Source organism: Cucurbita pepo, chromosome 3, assembly GCF_057944985.1.
Source record: "Cucurbita pepo subsp. pepo isolate OVF chromosome 3, ASM5794498v1, whole genome shotgun sequence".
Lineage (NCBI taxonomy): Eukaryota > Viridiplantae > Streptophyta > Magnoliopsida > Cucurbitales > Cucurbitaceae > Cucurbita > Cucurbita pepo.
The window spans coordinates 15590081-15610892 of NC_141800.1; the positions used below are offsets into that span (position 1 = coordinate 15590081).

The window sequence follows — 20812 nt, forward strand, 5'->3', positions numbered from 1 at the left end:
AAGTTTATCCACGTTCTTCCTAGAGAGTACTTAATTATGAATATATACATTTTTTATATATATATATATAACTACTAATATTAGTTAAATCATCCATTTTGTTAAGAGATAAAAAAAAAAATTAAAATAAAAGTGAAGACTGAAATAATTTAGAATTTGAAGAACCATTTAACTTTTTTCTCCACTTTTAGGACCTAGCATTTGATATTAAAATAAGTAAAAAAAAAAAAAATAATAATAATAATTAAAAAAAAAAAAAAGCTTAAATATTCAAAAAAAAAAAAAAAAAAACCCATTTTGGCAATGAAATATGTCATTATTTGAGATTTTTTTTTTCAATTTTAATTTGGGATACATGTCAATTTAAATTAGCCACCAATTCAATTATTTGTAATTTAGTCATGAATTTGATAAATGTCGTAATTTTAACCTTGGAACAAGTTTTTATTCTAAATATTATCCAACAAAATTCTCTCTAATAAAAAAAATAAAAAATTGGGGTGAAATTTATGAAGTTTGAGGAGCAAGTAGAGAGTCTAGAGATGAATTCGATTGTTTAATTTGTAAGGAGAAATTTTACCCAAAAAAAAAAAAAAAAAAAAAATCATAAAATTGTCGTTAAGAACTGGAAACGTTTTCTTTGTATGATCTCGATCGTCCCAAATTCCAGCTGAATCGAAAATTCCAATTTTCGACAACCCATTCTCTTCGTGTGAATGCAAATAACAGACTCGTTGACTGCAATTCACCGTCTCTTTCACGCATCCCATCCTTCTTCTTCTTCATCTTCTTCTTCATTTTCGTTTTTCTCCCATTCCGCCTCCTCCCCTTGCCATCCAGCTCAATCCCATCGCAGAACCATTGCGCTTCTTAGGGTCAAACCTCCTTCCCTTCTTCCTTCACCACCATTTTTCATGCATTCTATTAATATCTCAGTCTTTGTGGTTCTGGTTCTTGTTTTTTTTTTTCTTTTTTTTCTGTGCAGGTTCGTCTTCGGAAATTTTGATTCCAACTGTTGATTGATGCTGATGAGAAGTTGTGCGTTATATGGCTGAGAGCAGGAGATATGTTCCCATTCAGCATTTAGGTACGGTTTTCGCTTCGTTTTTGTTGTTATATTCGCGATGCCAGCTTCTTGTTGATTCATAATCTTTTACTGTTTATCTATTTGTTTGACATCTGAATTTTCTGCATTGTGTTTGATTCTTTGCTGCATGCTTATCTTTCCGAGTATTTTTAATCAAAACGTGTTTGAGAAGCTGTGTTTTCAATGTCTGAGAGCAGCTCATCATTTGGGCGACGTCTTGGCTTCATTCTCGTTGTCATATGGGTGATCCCAGCTTCTTGAAAATGATCTTTCACTGTTGATATCTGAATTTTCTGCGTTGTGTTGGTGTTACTGCCATTTTGTTTTGATTGTTTGCTGTATGCATTTCTTTCTTAGTCTCTGTAATTCTTTTAATCAAAATGTGAACGATTTTGGGCATTTCGTTTGAAGTTTCTTAAACAATTGAGTGACCTTTCGTATTCGATCTTTCTGTTGATGACGAGAGTTCGACTTTCTGTATGTATTTTCGTATTTTAAGTAGCGAGGAGTTATGTTTGTAATCTAGTACTCTTTGTTGGAGTTTGTTGAGAAGAAACCTCTTGAATTGTTGTTAATTATGAAGAAAGTATAAATACAAAAGGCTTCATGAATAGAAATCCAAGTAGAACAATGAAACTTAACTGAGACAAAACGTCCGCAGATGCTTGGAATTTTTGTGTTCTTATTAGAAAAATTAGTAATTTTATCTTCCTTTGACTGTGCCAAGGACATTTTAATTTTTTAGTTTTGAACATCTGTCCCTATTTTAAAATTTTGGCAGATCTAGTACAAATACTACAAGAAGCACAAAACAGGTGGCTTCGGCCAGCTGAAATATGTGAAATTCTTCGAAATTACCAAAAGTTTCAATTAGCACCGGATCCTCCAGTTCAGCCTCCAGGTTACTACTTTGATATATCAAAATCTGCATTTCGATATAGGCAGATTACTTTTGTATAATACTGATTCACTTTTGTTGTGCTTCAATTTTTTTTAGTATTTTCTTTTTCAAGTTGTTGCAATCTGATTATGTGTTGCTATGCTTGGTCTGAAGTTCTTTTAGGTCATTTAGAGTTTAAACTCCATTTGGTGAAATACATGTTTCTTCTTTAAGAAAAATAAAAAAGAGTTTAAACACGATTACCATAATTTATTTTTCTGGAAAAAAGGGAAAATAAAAAGATTTTGAATGTTTACATAAGGAGTAAAAAGCGTTTCTCAACGTTTTAGGGGGAATAGATTTTTAAGGTGAAGGAGTTAGGCAATCTAAAAGCTTCCTGATCTGAATGTTTTTCCTTTTTTTTTGCTCAACTTTTGAATAAGTAGGAACACTGTTGAACCATGTGAAAATGCCATCCACCATGTTAGTCAAGGCCAGTAGCTCAATCAGTGTCATTTTGTTAATCTCCTTGCCTTTTGTTTATTTTGTGAAACGTCTCTCATAAGGATTGTGTTTACTCCCATGCTGCTTGTTCAAATATTGCTTCGATAAGATGCGGCTTTCTGCCCGCGCACAAAGTAACTTAATACTATTCACTTACAGCTGGATCCTTGTTCCTTTTTGATCGGAAAGCACTTAGATATTTTCGTAAAGATGGTCATAAATGGAGGAAGAAGAAAGATGGAAAAACTGTCAAAGAAGCCCATGAAAAGTTGAAGGTGTGCTGTTCAATCTGATGGTTGTAAGTTAACTTTTTCCCCTATGGTCATGAGTGATGGGGGGCACTTGAACACGTTGATTTTTCAGGTCATGAACGTTAGATTGATTTCCATATACCCGTGTCAATACTCCTGTATTGAGTTGTAAGTGTCCCCAAAATATTATAGGAAGGTGAACGCAAATATGTTTTCTTGATATGTAGAAGCTTGAGTACTTGATTTGTACTTTTAACAAATAAGTACTATTATTTTTATTGCTGTTGTTGTTTTTGTTTTTACAAGACATGGGAACTTCTCATTGATCATTGAAAAACTGAATTCTAAGCACTCCAAAACTAAAATTATAAAGTACTTTTAAAACCCAAAACCAAAATTAAGAATTACATGCAACAAGAAGGTTTCCCAACAAGAAGGAATCTGATTTCAAAAAGATTTATGATAGCACTCCAAGAAGCTGCATAAGTCTTTATCAAAAGCAAGCTTTCTTCCCAAGGAACACTTTTATTTGTGAAAAGCCTCTTATTTCTTTCAAACCAAATACCCAAAACCATGGATAAACAACAAACAAAAATGTTATGAAGGAACAAGTACCAGCATCAAAATGTGTGGATTTGGCTTCAATCGTGATATTTTTTTTGTTAGATGTTGCATTTTCTATCATAAAGATGAGTCCAGGTCATCTGAAAGTCATTTTCCCTCTTGGTTTACAGTTTTTCTTTTTGTGCTAGTTGCTGCAGTCATTTTGCACAGGAGTTTGTTGCTAAGTCATTTCAGTACATTAAATATGGTGCATAATAGGTTCTTAGTGTACATCTTCCACCCCCTCCCCTTCCTCCCTGTGGACAGAAGTTGCTTAAAATGTTTCATTTTGTGAATTAATTTTTTCCGTGTTTGTAGAGTGGAAGTGTGGATGTTCTGCATTGTTACTATGCACATGGTGAGGACAATGACAACTTCCAGCGAAGAAGTTATTGGATGCTTGATGAGTGAGTTTTTCTGTCTCTCCATCTCTCTTTCCTGGTATACATTAATTTTAGATTTTGGATTATGGTAGAGCTATTTCATTAGGTTAGGAGGACTTATTCATACGTATAGATTTTCCTTCGCATATTTTAGGTCCTGTTGAAGAAATTTCTATTTTTAATGAATTAATAACACTCAAGTCACATCTTTTTGTCTTCTTTATCATTCACCTTTTACTGTTTTCAGGCAATTAGAGCATATTGTCCTTGTGCATTACAGAGAAGTAAATGAGGTATTATGTTAGTCTAATTTTTCCCACCCCTTTGCACTTCTCTGTATTTTTTTAAGGGTTTTGAATAAATTGTGACTCTTGAGCCTTATGATGGTGCTCATTTTCTGACCTGTACTAATTTTCCTTCTGCTTATTTTGAAATACAATTGAGCTGGGTATTGCTAGACTGAAACCTGCTGTGTCCTAAGATTCATATAGCGGAAGTCTGGTTGAGTTATCAACCTTAGAGGGCAATGGGCTGAATAGGTTGATCCCCAGTTTATAACTGTTTCATTTATTCCAAATTATTCTTTTAAATCCCCAATTTCCTTTTTATTTTATTGATTAAGTTAAAAGTAATAAAAGTAAAGCAGCGATTAGAGTAAGGAAGCAGACATTCTAAAGAATGAGCATTGAAGCCCCTATGGACTACTAGGCAGGAAACATTAGTAACTAATTGAAAACTTATATAGATTGATAAATAGAACTTAGATAGTTAGCAGAGAACTTCCAGCTTCATCTCCTTAGAAAACTCTTCTACTCTCTGGTCACATTTTCCATAATGTGCTTCTAATGGCATTGAACCATGAAACTTTTTATTTTTTTATTTTCTGAGTGAAATATGAGTGCTCTTATATATATATATATATATATATATATATATATATAATGAAATGACGGTTTCTTCCCAAAAATACTGATAATAATAATAATAATAATAATGGACTAGATGAGCTTATTAAACTCTACAGTTGTAATTTTTACTCTTCTTGACAGTGCATAGGCTTTTTAATTTCCATGCTCCTTTTTTCCCCTTCTTTTTGGGTGTTGTCTATTTAACTCTTGGTGGGATGTAGGGTTACAGGTCTGGCGTATCTCGTGTTTCAGTTGATCCAGGGTCATTGGCTGAAGGTTGTCAAGGTGGTTCAACACCCATCTTTATGCAGGAAACTTCACTTGTTGGCTCAGTTCATACTTCAAGTCCATTAAGTCCTATGCAAACAGTGCGTTCAGAAAATGGGGGTGTGGATTCTAGCGCTAGGAATGACTCTGGAATCTCTTCTGATGTTCATCATGTGTTTAAATCCAGCATGCTGCCTGCATCTTTGCCTGCAGGTGATGTTTCAGGTAAGACTAAAGTACTGTATTTTCGTTCTCCAACTCTCAAGAAAAGTTTATCACTCTATTGTTCCAGAAAGAAGACTTAATCTGTCTGGTCCGCAGGTGCCCCAGTGGGGCCCTCATTACCAGGCTATATAAAAGAAATCATATATCTATGGCTATTTATTTATTTATTTATTTTGAATATTTGTGTCAGAGGACTAAGCTTATTAAAATTCTGGCCCAAGAAATTTGAAGTTTCTTGAAAACTTCATCTTTACAGTTGTCTGAGCTTTCCAAGAACCATTCTTTATAATTGCAGTGTTTAGTGGGATTTTCCTTCTTTAATTGGTGCCACTGTGCAAGAAAGGGAAAGAAACTTGACCATTTATTTCTTTGTTGTTCTTTCTCTTGTTATCTTTGGGTTAATCTGCTGAAAACTTCTGATCAAGCTATTCTTTTCCTTAGACAATAATACCATGTTAAACAAACAAGGACATTAAATGTCTGTTTGAAAATCCATATCAAAACCCATGAAACAAATGGACCCTTGCTTATTTTTATTATTAAATTTTCCTGCTCAGACTTCCTCCTTCAGCATAGCTTATTGTTTAAAGCAAATCTGTACTCCCTCGAAGTGGTCATAATCCCCATGAAGAGAGATTCTGAAAAAAAAAATGACCCCTTTATTGCTAAATATGAATGAGACCATCAATTCCTTTTGGAACTTTGTATTTTCAATTGCTTGTTACTTAATAGTTATGTTTTATGCTAGGGAGTTCAAACGGCCATTTTTTGGTTTACGTCGTGTTTGTCTTATTGGTTTATTTTTCGTTTTTGGGTGAGATGGTGCAGGATCGTCTGATTTATGTGGACAAGAAATCGTGATTATTCAATCTGCCATAACTGATTCCATTACACATAAGTTAATAGATGCTAGATTGGCTTCTAGTGGCTTAGTAAAAAATATGGTAAATAGTGGGCATGGCTTGATTGCTGATGCAGAAGTACCTGCCGCAAAAGCAGTTTCTCAGAGAATTGTTCAGGTTTGTTGATTGCAGTTTTTGGTGGATACATTTTTTTGCGATTTGGATCTGTGAAATTACTTGGATAATATCATTATATCTCCATAACAGAACATGTGAACCTGCATTGATGTGGTACACTCTTTACCTACTAACACACAGTCACATACAGTCACATACATTTTCTTTCTTATTTCTTTTTTATTATGTTTAAGTTTCTTTTAAGACGAGGTTACGATTTCATGATATCTGGATGCTGTCAGAGTGAATCAATTCTAAGTCATCTAATAGCATTTACCATGGAGAAAACTTGTTGTACTCTTTTCGCAGTTGCTTACTGTTATATGGTTAATTGGTTCTCTACTAAAATATTTGTATATTGTTAAAGTGCCCAACGCTATATTTCTTGTGCCAGAAAAAGAAGCACGGTTTGATCACAGTTCCTCTATTTGGTATGTGTACTGATTCTCAGGTGGTAGACGACTCGTTTGTTCAGGTAGAAAAGACATCCAAATATGATTTGAACCATGAAGGTTTTGGAGAACTCAAAAAACTTGACAGTTTTGGCAGATGGATGGATAAGGAAATTGGAAGAGATTGTGATGATTCTTTGATGACTTTGGACTCTGGTAATTACTGGTGTGCACTGGATGCTGGAAATGATGAGAAAGAAGTATCCAGTTTATCGCATCACATGCAGCTGGATATCGATTCACTGGGGCCTTCACTTTCCCAAGATCAGTTATTCAGTATTTCCGATTTTTCCCCAGATTGGGCATATTCTGGAAATGTAACAAAGGTACCGACTGTTGCATGACATGTTTTTTCCCCTTAGATTCATTAAGGCTGAGTGTTCGATGTTTGACTCTTTTTTTTGGGATTTATGAAGGTCCTAATAGTTGGCTCGTTTTTGGGAAGCAAAAAACTTCCTGTAGAAACGCAGTGGGGATGCATGTTTGGGGAAGTTGAGGTTTCTGCAGAAATTCTGTCAAACAGTGTACTTCGATGCCAAACTCCCCTGCATGCTCCAGGGCGTATTCCCTTCTATGTGACATGCTGTAATAGGCTAGCCTGCAGTGAGGTGAGAGAGTTTGAGTTTCGTGAAAAGCCGCCAACCCTTTCTGTACCTAATGCTATCAAGTGTGCATCAGAAGATGAATTGCGGTTTCAAATGCGTCTGACAAGGCTGTTGAATTTATGTTTAGAGGAAAAGTGGTTGGATTGCCCTATTAAGAACTGTGAGAAATGCAAAATCGTAGGTTTGATGAAGTCATCCAGAAGTGATATTGCAAAATGGAGAATGATGGAAGGGATTTCTATTCCATTAATAAGTGATGGAATGGACCCTAGGGATTTTATGATCCAAACTTTGCTGGTGGACAAACTTTGTGAGTGGTTAGCATGCAAGGTTCATGAAGGAACTATGGGAACGCCTGTTTTGGATGAAGAGGGCCTAGGCGTCATACATTTGGCAGCTGCACTTGGCTATGCATGGACCATAGGACCGATAATCGCTTCTGGGGTCAGTCCGAACTTCAGAGATTCGAAGGGAAGGACAGCTCTTCACTGGGCGTCTTACTTTGGGAGGTTAGGTTTCCATCTTGGATTTTCAAGTATTAGTTACATGCTTTGTTCTCTTTCACTTTAGGAGGTTCAGGAGTTGTGCTTAAAAATTTTTGTGCTTAAAAATTTCAGTTCCATTCTTCTTATGTACACCTTGGAATAATCTCTCAACAATGTTTCTTACTGTCATTTTGTCCTCTGATCCCCAGGGAAGAAACCGTCGCTACACTGGTTAGGTTGGGTGTTTCTCCTGGCGCCGTGGATGATCCAACTTCAGGATTTCCAGGAGGACAAACTGCTGCTGATTTGGCATCAAGTCGAGGGCATAAGGGAATTGCTGGATATTTGGCTGAAGCTGATCTTACAGCTCATTTACGTTCTTTGACTGATGGTGAAAATCTTAAGGACAACGTAAAAGAAAATGTTAACGTTGATGAAACTATTCAGACTGCAGATGTCGTATCATCGCAGTTGGCGGAAGACGAACTCCTTTCGCTCAAGGGTTCTCTCGCTGCTGTCAGGAAGTCTGTTCACGCTGCTGCCTTAATTCATGCTGCTTTCCGTGCTCGTTCATTTCGTCATAAACAATTAATGGGAAGTGACAAGGAGATGATACATGAAGAATCAATTGACCTAGTGGCTCTCGGAATTTTAAACAAGGCTGAAAAAATTCACTATGAGGATTATCTCCACGTTGCAGCTGTGAGGATTCAACAAAATTATCGTGGCTGGAAGGGAAGAAAAGAGTTTTTGAAGATAAGAAACAGAATTGTAAAAATCCAGGTACTTGTGCTCGTCTATTACGTTGCTAGGTATTACTCTAGGAATATTAGTTGTGGCATATTTGTATTTATTTAGATAGTTTGCCTGGTAGAGGATACATGTGAGATCCCACATAGGTTGGAGAGGGGAACGAAGCATTCCTTATAAGGGCGTGGAAACCTCTCCCTAACAGACACGTTTTAAAACCGTGAAATTGACGACGATACGTAACGGACCAAAACAGACAATATTTGTTAGTGGTGGGCTTGGGCTATTACAAATAGTATCAGAGTCAGACACTGGACAATGTGCCAACAAGGACGCTGGCCCCCAAATGGGTGGATTGTGAGATCCCACATCGGTTGGAAAGGGGGAATGAAACATTCCTTATAAGGGTATGAAAACCTCTCCCTAACAGACGCATTTTAAAACCATAAGGCTGATCGCCATACGTAACAGGCCAAAGTGGACAATATCTACTAGTGGTGGGTTTGGGCGGTTTCAATACAAGTTGGGGAATAGGAAAATTATGGCGAATTAGGCTATCATGGGAGAGATTGCCCCCTCATAAGGCGACCTCTTTTGTGTTTTCTTTTTTATGACGTTATACAATTCTATTTGCTTTCTTAAGATCTTGATCTTAACTCATGCTTGAAATGTTGCATTCAGGCTCACGTGAGAGGATATCAAGTTCGTAAACTGTATAGAAAGGTCATATGGACAGTTAGCATTGTAGAAAAGGCAATTCTACGCTGGAGGCGGAAAAGAGTTGGTCTGCGAGGGTACAAAGCCGAAGGGGCAACTGGCGAAGTTGCTTCCTCGCATTCACAGGTGGAGAAAAGTGATGACTATGAGTTTCTACGAATTGGGCGCCAGCTTAAATATGCTGATGTTGAAAAGGCGCTATCCAGAGTCAAGTCCATGGCTCGTTCTCCAGAGGCTCGCCATCAGTATATGAGATTAGTAACAAAGTTTCACATTTTTAAGGTAACCTCTATTACAAACTATTCTCACTTACCATATATTTATTTTTTTCGCTATCCGCTCTTTCCATTCCTTTACTGAACTATGAAAAAAGAAACCAGCAAAAAATAGGGAGAGAGTAGATCCATTCTTTCTAGGATTGTTCTTTCAATATGCTCTAAGTTGTTTTCCTCGCCTCCAAGGGGCAGCCGCATTGCCAAGATCTTGGGATCCTTGAGAAGAACCACATCGAGACAAAATCAATATTTCGGCCTGTAGGAGAGGCATCTAACTTTTCCACTTACTGAACCATAGATTCTTGTCGCCTACTAGCTTCAAGCACAAATGAAATAGCTTACGCCTACTAGCTTCAAGCACAAATGAAATAGCTTATCGTTCATTTCATTCTATGAAGTTTTTAAGACCTCCCTAATCAGGCTTACATCAATCTAATAAGTAAGCACTTAAGCAAGCCAAATCTCTTTCTCTTTCAGTATTCAAAAATTAGGCAGTTAGGGCTAAAGCACATACATATAGAGAGGGATCCTGTTCTGGGAATAAGGTAATAAATGATCTTCCGGTATGTAGTATCGTTTTGTTGTATACCGGCTTAGAGGTCCCAAGTACAAACCTTCGGTTCGCTTAGTTCCAAAAACCCTTGATGTCTCTGGAGGGTTCAAAAGTCGATCTTTTTTTGCGGTCGGAGGAGTAAATGTGATAACCGCTAAGCTGTTCTTATGTTAGACCATATTTTATCTGTATCGAAAGCCTGTTCATTTAAGAGATAAAATTTCTCACAAGAGGAAAACCCTGAAGTTCATTTTGACAATTTGTAGCAGATTAATGATGAAGAACCCAGTGGCTCAAATGAAGATGGAAGTTCCCAAGAAATCCAGAAGGAAGAGCAGAATTTGGCTTAATCAATAACCATTCCGCCATCAGATTAAACAGTATGTATACATTATTTTGTAAATGTCATTTTTAGGCTGTTAGGATTTGTACCAAAAATACTGACTTATTGCAAAAAGAGGAAAGAAACAAAGGTTCCTTTTCCTCTCCTTTTTTTTGTTCACTTTCAATTGTAAATAACTCAAGTTTTGAAATCTTTTTGGTAAAAAAAAAAAAAAAAAAAAAAAATTATGGAACGTTATATCTTAGTCCTTAACTTTGGGGAAAATCAATATTTACCTCGGACGGTAACAACTCAGATCTATCGCTAGCAGATATTGTTCTCTTGGGGCTTTCTCTTTCAAGCTTTCCCTCCTAACAGATATTGTCATCTTTGGGCTTTCTCTTTCCAGCTTCCACTCAAAAGCTTTAAAATGTATATGCTAGGGGAAGAATGTTTTGTGCTCCTCCCCAACCAACTTAAGACATCACAATCCCACCCATAGCTTATAATTTTATTAAATTATATTCGGTTAGATTTGGAAAATTTGAGATATTTATTTAATTGTCTAATTTTTTTTGTTGATCCAATCAAATTTCATACCATGCTTGTTTATTTGTGAATTTTGAAATATTATTGCTTGCTTTTGATTAAAATTAATAGGTAAATTTAACCAAATGTGATCAGGAAATATTGAAACACTTTGATGTAAATTGAGACATTAAGGATGTTTGGGTAGAAATTGATCGTTTTTTTTTTTCTTAAATTTTATAATTTTAAAAAATGGTAATATTTTTAAATATAAAGTCAACATTAAACTAGCTAATTGATCGAACTTCTTCTACTTAATTTTTATAATATTTACCAAAATAAATAAATAAATAATCATCCATTTGTTAAAAATAGTTTAGAAGTTGATAGATAAATAAATAAATGTTAACAATTTACTTTAAACAAAATAAAACAAAAAAAAAACCAAATAATAACAAACTAATTACTCATAGTCATTAAATACTCCACATTTTAATCCTAATAACTTCAATAATGGCTTAAAATCACCCGAATAATACCAAATAAGAAAATAAATATGAATACTGAGAATGCTTCATTTCGTCCTCCACTCGTAATATTTCCACCAACTGAAAAAAAAAACACACACACAAATAAAACATTTTAATATCATTATCACTTTTATATTTTAAATGGAAGAATTTGTTTTTAAACATATTTATTGGTAAATGGCTAGCTAATAATAATCATAATAAAAACTAAAATAGTGATTTTAAAAAAAATTGTTTGTCTATTTGTTGTATAAAAAAAAAAATAATTATGGTTAATTGTTCGCAAATAATAATAATAAAATAACTAAAATATATATTAAAAAAAAACATATTTGTTGTATAAAAATTAACTATTGTTAAATGGCTAGCAAAATAATAATAATAATAAATAAATAAATAAATAAAATATATATATATATATATATATATATATATATATATATATATATATATATATATATATATGCATCGCAGGGGGAGGGCTTACCGCAATCTCTGGTATGATTAGAGGAAATGGAGCAGAGGCACGACAATCCTTCGGTTTCAGTATCAAATCCACAAGTTCCTCCCGATTTTGAACACCGATCGCATCCTAAATCCGGAACGGAGAAGCTCAATTTCATCCCGTAATCCCAATCCAGAGCCCCTACGCCCTTCAGATTCTCCGAATTCAACACCGTCGTGTAATGCGAGCAATCCAGAATGTTCATACTCATGAACTTCACAGTATCGTATCCAGTGAAACAGCACGGAGGCGAACTGTTCGTCAACAGATGGAAGACTCGGAAGGCGTTGCAGGCGCCGTAGAGTTCGTCGCAGGAATGGCCAGAGAAATTGAAGCAGAGGTACTTGTAGTGGTTGAGGATCGGTGAATCGATCGAGCAATTGAGGAGAGCGAACACGGTGTCCGGCGTTGGCGGCATGATGATCGATTGGATATCGGTCATGACGAAGTCGTGATGCGGTTGAAGGATGGAGCAGGTCGACATGGCCGGATCGTAGATCACCATGGATTGCTTGTCGTAATCGATGGATTGGACTTTGTAAGTGCCGGAGGGAGTGAGGAAGAAGAGATCTGTGGAGCAATTGAACATGCGCCGGAACTGAGGCGCTCCGCAGCCGTCGTCGACTCCGAAGGGGTATTTGATCGGAATGTTGCCGCAGGAGGTCCGGCAAGGTGAGGCGAAAGTGAGAGAAGGTAAAAGTAGTGTTGCCGGTAGTAGGAGGAGTAGGAGGCATGGAAATGTGAGATTCCGGTGGCCGGAGACGGCGGAAAGAGGTAGCGACGCCATGGAGTTCATCAAAGTAAAAATTTCTGGTAATGATAAATTGAATAGAACGGTTGATTTATTTGATTTTGAAGGAGGAAAACAGCTCAGCTCAAGAGAAGTGAGAATTTCGAGGGACAATTATGGACTCAAATTGCGGTGTTTCCTCCATCTCTTCCAAATCAACTTTTCAAGGTTAGCTCATCCTCTGCCTGTGAACCCGAGGTTGTTCCTCTCTTGCTTCTTTATATAACGTCTCTTTCAAAATCTCTCTTTCGAAAATCTTCCTTTGCCCTCATTTTCTAAAACCTTCTCTTAAACCGAGGCCAGAGGCTCGAGCATACGTCGCTTAACCGTAGGCGACGTAAGAACGAATTAGCTTAGCTCACTTGTTGTTGGAAAGTGAGTGCTGCACAATCACAAGTCCGCTGCTATCAAGAGTGCGATTGTGACACGTGTCACGTCCGCTAATTTAGGGAATGATCATGAGTTTATAATCAATGAATACTATCTCCAGTGGTATGAAGCATTTTGGGGAGTTATGTTCAAAGGAACAATATCATACCATTGTGGAGAGTCATGTGTCTAACATGGTATCAAAGTCATGAGTCATGCCCTAAACTTAGCTTCGTTTTTTCTTCTTCTTGTACTATAGTTTGAGTATTGATTTTTTACCACAATAATAAATATAAATCTTTTCTCACATTTACTCTAATTAAAAAAATGAAAATAAGTCTAATTAATTTTTTTTTAAATAATTGTTTTGTTATATATAAATTTAAATGTTATGTAGTATAAAATTCTAAATTTTTTATTTTGTTTTTTATTTTTATTTTTATTTTTATTATTTTTTTTTTTTTTGTTTTTTAGACTTTTGAATTAAAAAAATCAGATACAAATAAAAATATTAAAAATTAAATAAAAACAAAATTCCTAATTTAAGGGTTATGATCGAAATTTAAAAATTTAGTGGGTGGTTTAGACCGTTAAGAAGGTGGCGGTGCGGGAGACATCATAAAAAGATCGTCAAAAGGTATTAGAAAAAGGCTGTGAAAGTGGGCCCTACTTTGACTACTGCTCTCTATACAAAGCCTTTTCTTTGTCTTTTCTTCCCTTAAAATCTATGATTTATAAGGAAACAATAGTGTTTATTTATTTTATTTATAAATAGAAAAACTATTTTGGTATTTTTTGTTTAAGGTTGGAAAATAAGTTAATTGTAGCTCCTTGTTAGACCCAACACGACTATCCACAATGGTATGATATTGTCCACTTTGTCATCCAACACCTCTCCTTAATCGAGGCTCGACTCCTTTGGAGTCTTAGTCATTTTTTACTAACTTTGAGGAGGCTTGACTCCTTTTCTTTTGGAGTTCTTTGTTCGATATTTGAGGATTTACCAATCTATTGACACGACTAAGTTTAGGGCATGACTTTGATACCATGTTAGACGAACACAACTCTCCACAATGGTATGATATTGTCAATTTTGAGCATACGCTCTCATGGCTTTGCTTTGGCTTCCCTAAAAGGCCTCGTACCAATGGAGGGAGTATTCTTTGTTTATAAACTCATGATCATTCCCTAAATTAACCGATAGGACTTTCATCATCCAACACTCCTAACTTGTTAAAAAGTAACAATTTTATTATAAATAGATACTAAAATAATTCCGTTATAAAATTATAAAGGCCAAATGAATATTTTTAAGTATCGGTGGGCGTACTACTTGGATGCTTTTAGCAGTTATTTGCTCTGCATTTGGCTATCAACATTTACAATGGGTATGATAACTAGTACACTAGGGAAAGGTCCTCTCAATGCTCTAATGCCCACACCGGATATGGATCGAACTATTTCACAACGTATTGAATAGATTATATAATACATTTGAAGAGGAAAAAATTGGACTCAAACTTTCAAGATAACCTCCCAATTGAAACAATACCGAGCTAGAACAGTCTAACAAGAAAATGAACCAAACCATTTTTATTTCTTACTAGTGCCAAGTTGGATGATGAAACATACCGACATTTACTCTTTGGTAGCCCATTTTGAATCGGTGATTTAAACTAGGACTAGAATGAACCAAACCATTTTTATTTCTTACCTTTTATGTTCATACTTAACAATTTATTTAATGTTGTTGGACTCCACATCCCTATTAAATGACACGCGACAATTTGTAGATAATCTAAAATGTGTTACAGCCAATCCCTTTAAAGGCAAAGATAAGTGTGAAAAAAAGGTGGAAGCAAAGCCCACGAATTCAAACAAAGTCAGCAGAATTTACGGCAATGGGTACCCTTCCAGACCTTTGTCCTTTACAAACCCTTATCTGATTCTACGTGGCTTTTGGTTTTATGATAAAAAGATGCAAATGTGAGTGTCAAAAAGTTGTAGGTTTCTTTTTAGGTTTAGATTTGATTTAGCTATTTGAATTATATTTAATTTAGTCATATCAGATTTAGTCCTACCAGATTTGATTTGTTTTCTATGTATTCTGTAACACAATAGCCAATTTCATTCCTCAATAGATGAGATTTCCAGTTTTCTCTCTCTCTCTGTTCCTAATATTTGGTATCAGAGTCATGCCCTAAACTTAACCATGTCGATAGAATCCTCAAATATCGAACAAAGAATTGTGAGCCTCAAAGGTATAGTCAAAAGTGACTAAAGTGTCAAACAAATGGTGTATGTTGTTCGAGGGCTCCAGAGAAAGGAATTGAGCCTCGATTAAGGGGAGGCTATTCGAGAGTTCCATAAGCCTCAAGGGAGGCTTATAGGGTACTTTGTTCAAGGGGAAGATTGTTGAGGATTATTGGGAGTGAGTCCACATTGGTTAATTTGGTGGAAGATTATGCGTTTATAAGTAAGGAATACTATCTCCATTGGCATAAGGCCTTTTGGGAAGCCCAGAACAAAGTCATGAGACTTTATACTCAAAGTAACAATATCATACCATTGTGAAGAGTCTCAAGAGTCTGATTCCTAACATTCCCATCCATTTCATACTGCTACTGTATGTTCCTAACTATTCAAATACCAAAAGAACCAGGGCGTATCGAAAAACTCACATTATAGGCTTTGATATCCTTGACCCACTCGGAATGAGATCGAACTTTATCTCAAGACAATCCTAAGAGCTTCACACCCTCTCTACCAAACTCTGTTTGAACAGCCATCATCCAGATCTCCGTGGTACAAACTGGAGTGAAATCACCTGCATGTAAATGTCATGACAAAGCAACAATGTTCAATTTTTATTCACAAATGCAAGAGAAGACGATCGTGTTCAGTTTCCATATTTTTCTACCCCCCAGCCATCCAACCCCAAGTGTGTTAAGCAACGCATTTCACGACATATGGATGATATTTACCTTGCTTCGTTGAATCTGATTGACGTACAAGAATACAAAAGTAGGAATGCAGTTGTTTCCAATGATTAACAGTCCCGAACTGTGAGATCCCACATCGGTTGGAGAAGAGAGCGAAACATTCTTTATAAGGATGTGAAAACCTATCTCCATGCGTTTTAAAACCGTAAAGCTGTTACGTAATGGGTCAAAGCGGACAATATTTGTTAACAGATTTGGGCTGTTACACGAACTCTTTCAGTCCTCTAGCCGATCATTCCAGGGGCCCTTCACCTTATTCAAAGTTTGGTAAGATAAGAATAGCAAAATAAGAGGTAATATTTATGCACCACAAAGTAAAGATAAAGTATTCTGATACCTGAAGTCACCGCCAGCAGGCTCCGACGGTATTGCAACTTTGCATTGGTGGTGGGATTCAAGAATGCAGACAGTCTTACAAATCAATGAAACATCATTCATTTTATCCGTTTGTTCATGATTACAATAACGGAATGGTCTACGTTTCAACTACTGCAAGTTAAGATCTGTCCTGTGTCAATGATGATTCTATCACTATGATTCATCCACTGCTAGTTTAAGATGCTTACTACACCGCCAAGAGGGGAAAAAATCAATGATTCAACCAAGCAAGAAATCCTACAAATCAATGAAATATTATTCATCTTTCCATTAGTTCATGAATGCAGTTCTAACAAAATGAAATTCATATTGGTGACTTTAAAATTGTAAAAAGGACACCTGTGTTTCAGCATACAGAAAGGAAAAATGGAATGATCTACGTTTGTACCATTGCTAGTTTGGTACCGTCCTGTGTCACTGTGTTGCTTCTATGTTTCATCTGCTGCTTACAATCCCCACCATCCAAAAAAGATGGAAAAAAGAATGAAAAAAAAAAAAATGAAGCATCTGGCTTACTATTCTATTCCTTCTAAACGTCCCGCACAAGTCCTCCCGTTCAAGATGTCACGATCTCCTTTAAGGAAAGTCTCTCTGATAAAAAAGTATAATGGAGGATTAAACAGCAATGCACAAGGTTATATTATATATCTAAGGGACTGATATAATATTTCTATAAAAACTAATAAAAGGTGATCGTTATAGATAAATATAATTATAAATTTGCACAAGAAGCGTGATTAATAATTTACGTGTTTCCTAATGTCCTGAGTCAGTTTCATAAACTTTCACATAAGAAAAATGTGAAATATGACTTACTGATCAGTTCGTATGTGACTATCATCGTGGTTCCATAAAGTGACATATTCAAAAACCGAGGTCCAAAGCCTCTATAAAATCCCAACCATCCCTCTTCCTTGAACAGTGCTCTTGATGTCTTGAGCACAGATGGTCTTCCAGTTCCATAGTTATCAATGACCTGCATTGGAGAGATACAGATAAAATAAGCGACGGTCTTAGCCATTTCATCATTTCGTACCAATGTCGTGCAGCGTACACTACTAACAACTATTTTACCTGAAGTCGTGTCTTTACTGTGTCTAGAGGAGTTGTAATAATAGACGAACAAGCACCTGCTGCCATTCCAGCTGTAGCCTGAACAGTAACCATCTCCATGTGAGAAGGTTTCTTCTCCATGCTATCTCGATATCCTAAGCTCCTAATAATGATTAGATTACTCATAGTCCAAGATTTTAACCATTAATGTAAAATTAATCCATATAGTTGACTATGCTGGAAAATTATTGCACCTCCATATGATATGCTGAGCAGCACCATAGACACCCCACCAGAGAGCAGATGCTGGGGATTGAGATACAGCCGTTAATCCAAAACCCCTATATAAACCACGAAATCCTTCAGCCTTCATCACTTTTCTCACAACATCAAGTGGGCCATTGCAGAAGGTGGTTCCAGGTAGCCCTTGAACCATCATCCTCTGACAAGTCTGCGGATAACAATTGACATTGTGTAGTTATTCAGGGGCATCACGAGTAGTATATATAGATATAGGTATAGATACAAATTAAAATTGAAGCTGCTTACTTAGCGTACTGACAATAATAAACTGTCGAGTAGCAGAGAGGAACAAGTTCACTATTACGTCCTAAGAACTATATTGGAAATTAAACATGGGAACTTTTTCCTTTTTCTTTTTAGTACAACAAATATGGGAACTTGATCCTCCCACTTGAAAGGAAAGATTACATGTTTGTTACCACTAAACTATGTGCATGGATCTTGTGACAATGAACCTTGTATGGAAAATCATTTAATTCAATCAAGTCTTAAAAAGTTTTCTCATCAAGTTTCAATCCCAATCTTCTGAACTAAACTTCTTCACAAACAAATATGATCTCAATAGACAAGAATAGAAAGGAAATGTTCATGTACCACGTCCAACGGCACGAAGTATATGCATGAAACCAAATTTGAGATCATGCCTGCCACTCCATTAGCAAGACCAACACGAGTTGCTTCTGGCATTTGCAGACTTCCAGTATATTTCAACATTATGTCTTTCGATACTTCCAGTGATGTTAAAGCCAGTACTCTACCAGGCAATGAACCAACCGCTGAAGTACCAAAACCTCTATATAAGCCAGAGATTCCATCAGACTTCAATATATTCCAGAAAACTGACAGTCCACGCATGTGAGACAGACCAGATCCAGCAACTTGCATTCTAGTTTTTACAACCGCTGTTGGATGTAACAGGGCTGACTGAGCAGTAAAGAGAATTGCTCCAATTATGTGAAACTTTGTCTTGTCCAACCTAATTGAAGTTATCAGTAGCATTACAAGAAGAACGGATACAAGATTACACAAAACATGGAAATACATTCCAACCGATCGGTAAAAAAGAGCTAGAATTCTTAATAACAAAAAAACAATTTCATTTTGAGAAGAAATTACAGTAGCATTGACAAGACTGTAAACGAAAAGAAAAGTATGAAGGCGTACTGGTGGAGATTATTGAAGGTGAGGACGTTAGAAGTAAAGTGGAGGAGAACAATCGCCCAGTATGAAATCACACGTTATATTGTGTAATGATCAACTGGTACAGAAGCCTAGTTTGGCGATTATAGAACATCGACCTAGTTTAAGCTCCAAATTCCAAATGCTTAACCACAAAAAAGAAAACGATGCCAAAACTATAAGATCCTAATACATTCTCTGACCAAAAAAATTCGAAGACTCAGACAAACCAAACAAAATTCCACAACAATCGGATGTTAATAGCTAAAACGCGCTTCTCAGTTCCTCAAACGAATTCCTAAAACAGATACCAAGACATACAAGACAAATTAAACAACAACAAGAAGAAGTTAACATCTAGCATACTTTAGTTCAAAAACCGGTGAGGATCATGATTTTTCGCAAGCAAATTAGTAGAAAATTGATCGCAGAGGAAAAGCTGGTGGAGAACCTGTTCCAGTTGATGTCGGTATCAGCAAGCGCCAACTCCGCCGCTGGTACAGCTTCGGCGTCGAGAGCCATTGATCTGAAGGTTCGGTGCCGTGATCACAAAGCTATAACTACAGCTACGGGCACCACCTTTGAGCTTCTTCTTCAGCTTTCTCTTCCAACTCTCCCTTGAGCCAGGATAGTTGTAGAGAGGAAAATCGAAACAAAAGGAACCTGGTGCGGGATTCGCAATCACGAGTCTCTCGATCGAACTTTTTGCCTTTAATTAATTGATTCAAATGGCAATAATGATCGAAAGTTTGTAGACTTGGGAGTTTTGTAGGTGAAGTATGATCTTCCACTTCCTTCTTAGCTTCCCAAGAATAAATGAAATTGATGTTCTAGAATGTTGTTGAAATCTGAATTAGAAATAATAGTTTATATGGTAATTATAATTTCCTCCTTCCCTCCATCTTTTAGGTATACTTGTGTGGCAATTAGTTGAGCTCCACATAGTCTGGATTGAGTTAAGTTGAGAGATTTTTTTTACTCAGACAAGTTCCCATTCAACCCGAAATTGGGATGGGTTGTCCGGTTGTCAAAAAAAAAAAAAAAAATTTATTTATCCACAATTTATAATTATTAAGATAAAATATATTAAAAGTTCACAAACAAACTATATCCATCTATAATTATTCACACTAAAAAAGAAAATCAATGCTAAAATTATAATTAGGATAGAATCTTAGATAGAATATATTAAAAGTTCACAAACAAAGCCAAATCGATCTTTAATTATTCATAATAAAAGAAAATCAATGCGAAAATTATAACATATTAACATAGTTCAACATTGTCATAGAACCAAAGATAGCTAAATACCTACATTTCTTAATAAAATTATAAAATATTAACATAATTCAACATTGTCATAAAACAAAAAATTACTAAATGCTGACCTTTCTTGAAAAGTTGGTTAAAGTAAAAAGATAAATCATGAAATTAAATAAACAATAAAAATGATTAAATTAAAGATGACATAAAATATTTTAATTGTAATTATATATAAGGTTAGAGAACCTAAACTATTAAATATATATATATATATAATATATATATATTATGATTTAACAACGCGGCAACAAATAGATAATAAATATGTTAGAATTTAAAATCTTTAAAGTAATCTTTTTCCATCTCATTAAATTAAATAAATAATAAAATTGCTTAATTTAAAGATATATGTATATAACAAAAATAAAAATACTATAAAATATTTTAATTGTAATTATATGTTAAATAAAGTTAGAGAACCTTAAACTATTAAACTATTAGAAAAATAAAGAATATATAAATTGTGATTTAATAAGGGTGCTAAATATATTAAAATTTAAAATCTTTAAACTAAATTTTTTTATCAATCCAATTTTGTATCCACAATTTTAACGGTTAATTTTTTT

General features: G+C 35.4%; 3 protein-coding genes and 1 long non-coding RNA gene across 27 annotated transcripts; 2 read left to right on the forward strand and 2 right to left on the reverse strand.

Moving 5' to 3' along the window:
* Positions 1-601: 601 nt before the first annotated feature.
* Positions 602-10466, forward strand: LOC111791108 (calmodulin-binding transcription activator 3). 9 transcript variants are annotated; one of them, XM_023672312.2, is made up of 13 exons: positions 602-875; positions 986-1087; positions 1869-1988; positions 2631-2746; positions 3644-3732; positions 3956-4001; positions 4838-5108; positions 5937-6127; positions 6522-6905; positions 6996-7693; positions 7879-8452; positions 9101-9418; positions 10231-10466. In XM_023672312.2, exons 2-13 carry the CDS (start codon positions 1048-1050, stop codon positions 10312-10314), a joined length of 2931 nt encoding a protein of 976 aa, XP_023528080.2. In that variant the 5' UTR covers positions 602-875; positions 986-1047; the 3' UTR covers positions 10315-10466. The 9 variants fall into 9 exon arrangements, with proteins under 9 accessions (XP_023528080.2, XP_086978469.1, XP_086978471.1 ...); XM_087122343.1 differs by having other exon boundaries at positions 602-872; positions 984-1087; XM_087122345.1 differs by having other exon boundaries at positions 602-872; positions 984-1087; positions 4838-5096.
* Positions 10467-11263: 797 nt separating this feature from the next.
* Positions 11264-12866, reverse strand: LOC111791109 (wall-associated receptor kinase carboxy-terminal protein). The gene is made up of 2 exons (XM_023672321.2): positions 11832-12866; positions 11264-11422 (listed from the first exon to the last, which is right to left on the reverse strand). Exons 1-2 carry the CDS (start codon positions 12643-12645, stop codon positions 11322-11324), a joined length of 915 nt encoding a protein of 304 aa, XP_023528089.1. The 5' UTR covers positions 12646-12866; the 3' UTR covers positions 11264-11321.
* LOC147793298 (uncharacterized) lies at positions 12485-12947 on the forward strand. Its single transcript, XR_015420342.1, has 2 exons — positions 12485-12623; positions 12708-12947. It is a non-coding gene; the product is annotated as an uncharacterized LOC147793298 (long non-coding RNA).
* Positions 12948-15619: 2672 nt separating this feature from the next.
* On the reverse strand, positions 15620-19751 carry LOC111791894 (uncharacterized). Of its 16 annotated transcripts, none has more exons than XM_087122766.1 (10): positions 19375-19751; positions 18339-18720; positions 17696-17892; positions 17463-17604; positions 17205-17364; positions 16905-16979; positions 16577-16625; positions 16348-16496; positions 15993-16262; positions 15620-15835 (listed from the first exon to the last, which is right to left on the reverse strand). In XM_087122766.1, exons 1-6 carry the CDS (start codon positions 19443-19445, stop codon positions 16945-16947), a joined length of 987 nt encoding a protein of 328 aa, XP_086978892.1. In that variant the 5' UTR covers positions 19446-19751; the 3' UTR covers positions 15620-15835; positions 15993-16262; positions 16348-16496; positions 16577-16625; positions 16905-16944. The 16 variants fall into 16 exon arrangements, with proteins under 16 accessions (XP_086978892.1, XP_023529174.2, XP_023529175.2 ...); XM_023673406.2 differs by having other exon boundaries at positions 16348-16499; XM_023673407.2 differs by having other exon boundaries at positions 16348-16513.
* Between the last annotated feature and the right edge of the window lie 1061 nt (positions 19752-20812).

Coding starts and splice junctions, on each gene's coding strand:
- LOC111791108 (XM_023672312.2), top strand. CDS start 1,048: ATGGCTGAGAGCAGGAGATATGTTCCCATTCAGCATTTAG. Junction 5,109..5,936: donor GCCTGCAGGTGATGTTTCAG/GTAAGACTAAAG, acceptor GAGATGGTGCAG/GATCGTCTGATTTATGTGGA. Junction 8,453..9,100: donor ACAGAATTGTAAAAATCCAG/GTACTTGTGCTC, acceptor TGTTGCATTCAG/GCTCACGTGAGAGGATATCA.
- LOC111791109 (XM_023672321.2), bottom strand. CDS start 12,645: ATGAACTCCATGGCGTCGCTACCTCTTTCCGCCGTCTCCGGCCACCGG. Junction 11,423..11,831: donor TAATCATACCAGAGATTGCG/GTAAGCCCTCCC, acceptor TTTTTTTTTCAG/TTGGTGGAAATATTACGAGT.
- LOC111791894 (XM_087122767.1), bottom strand. CDS start 19,445: ATGGCTCTCGACGCCGAAGCTGTACCAGCGGCGGAGTTGGCGCTTGCT. Junction 18,721..19,374: donor ACCGACATCAACTGGAACAG/GTTCTCCACCAG, acceptor AACTTCAATTAG/GTTGGACAAGACAAAGTTTC. Junction 17,605..17,695: donor GCTCAGCATATCATATGGAG/GTGCAATAATTT, acceptor AATCATTATTAG/GAGCTTAGGATATCGAGATA.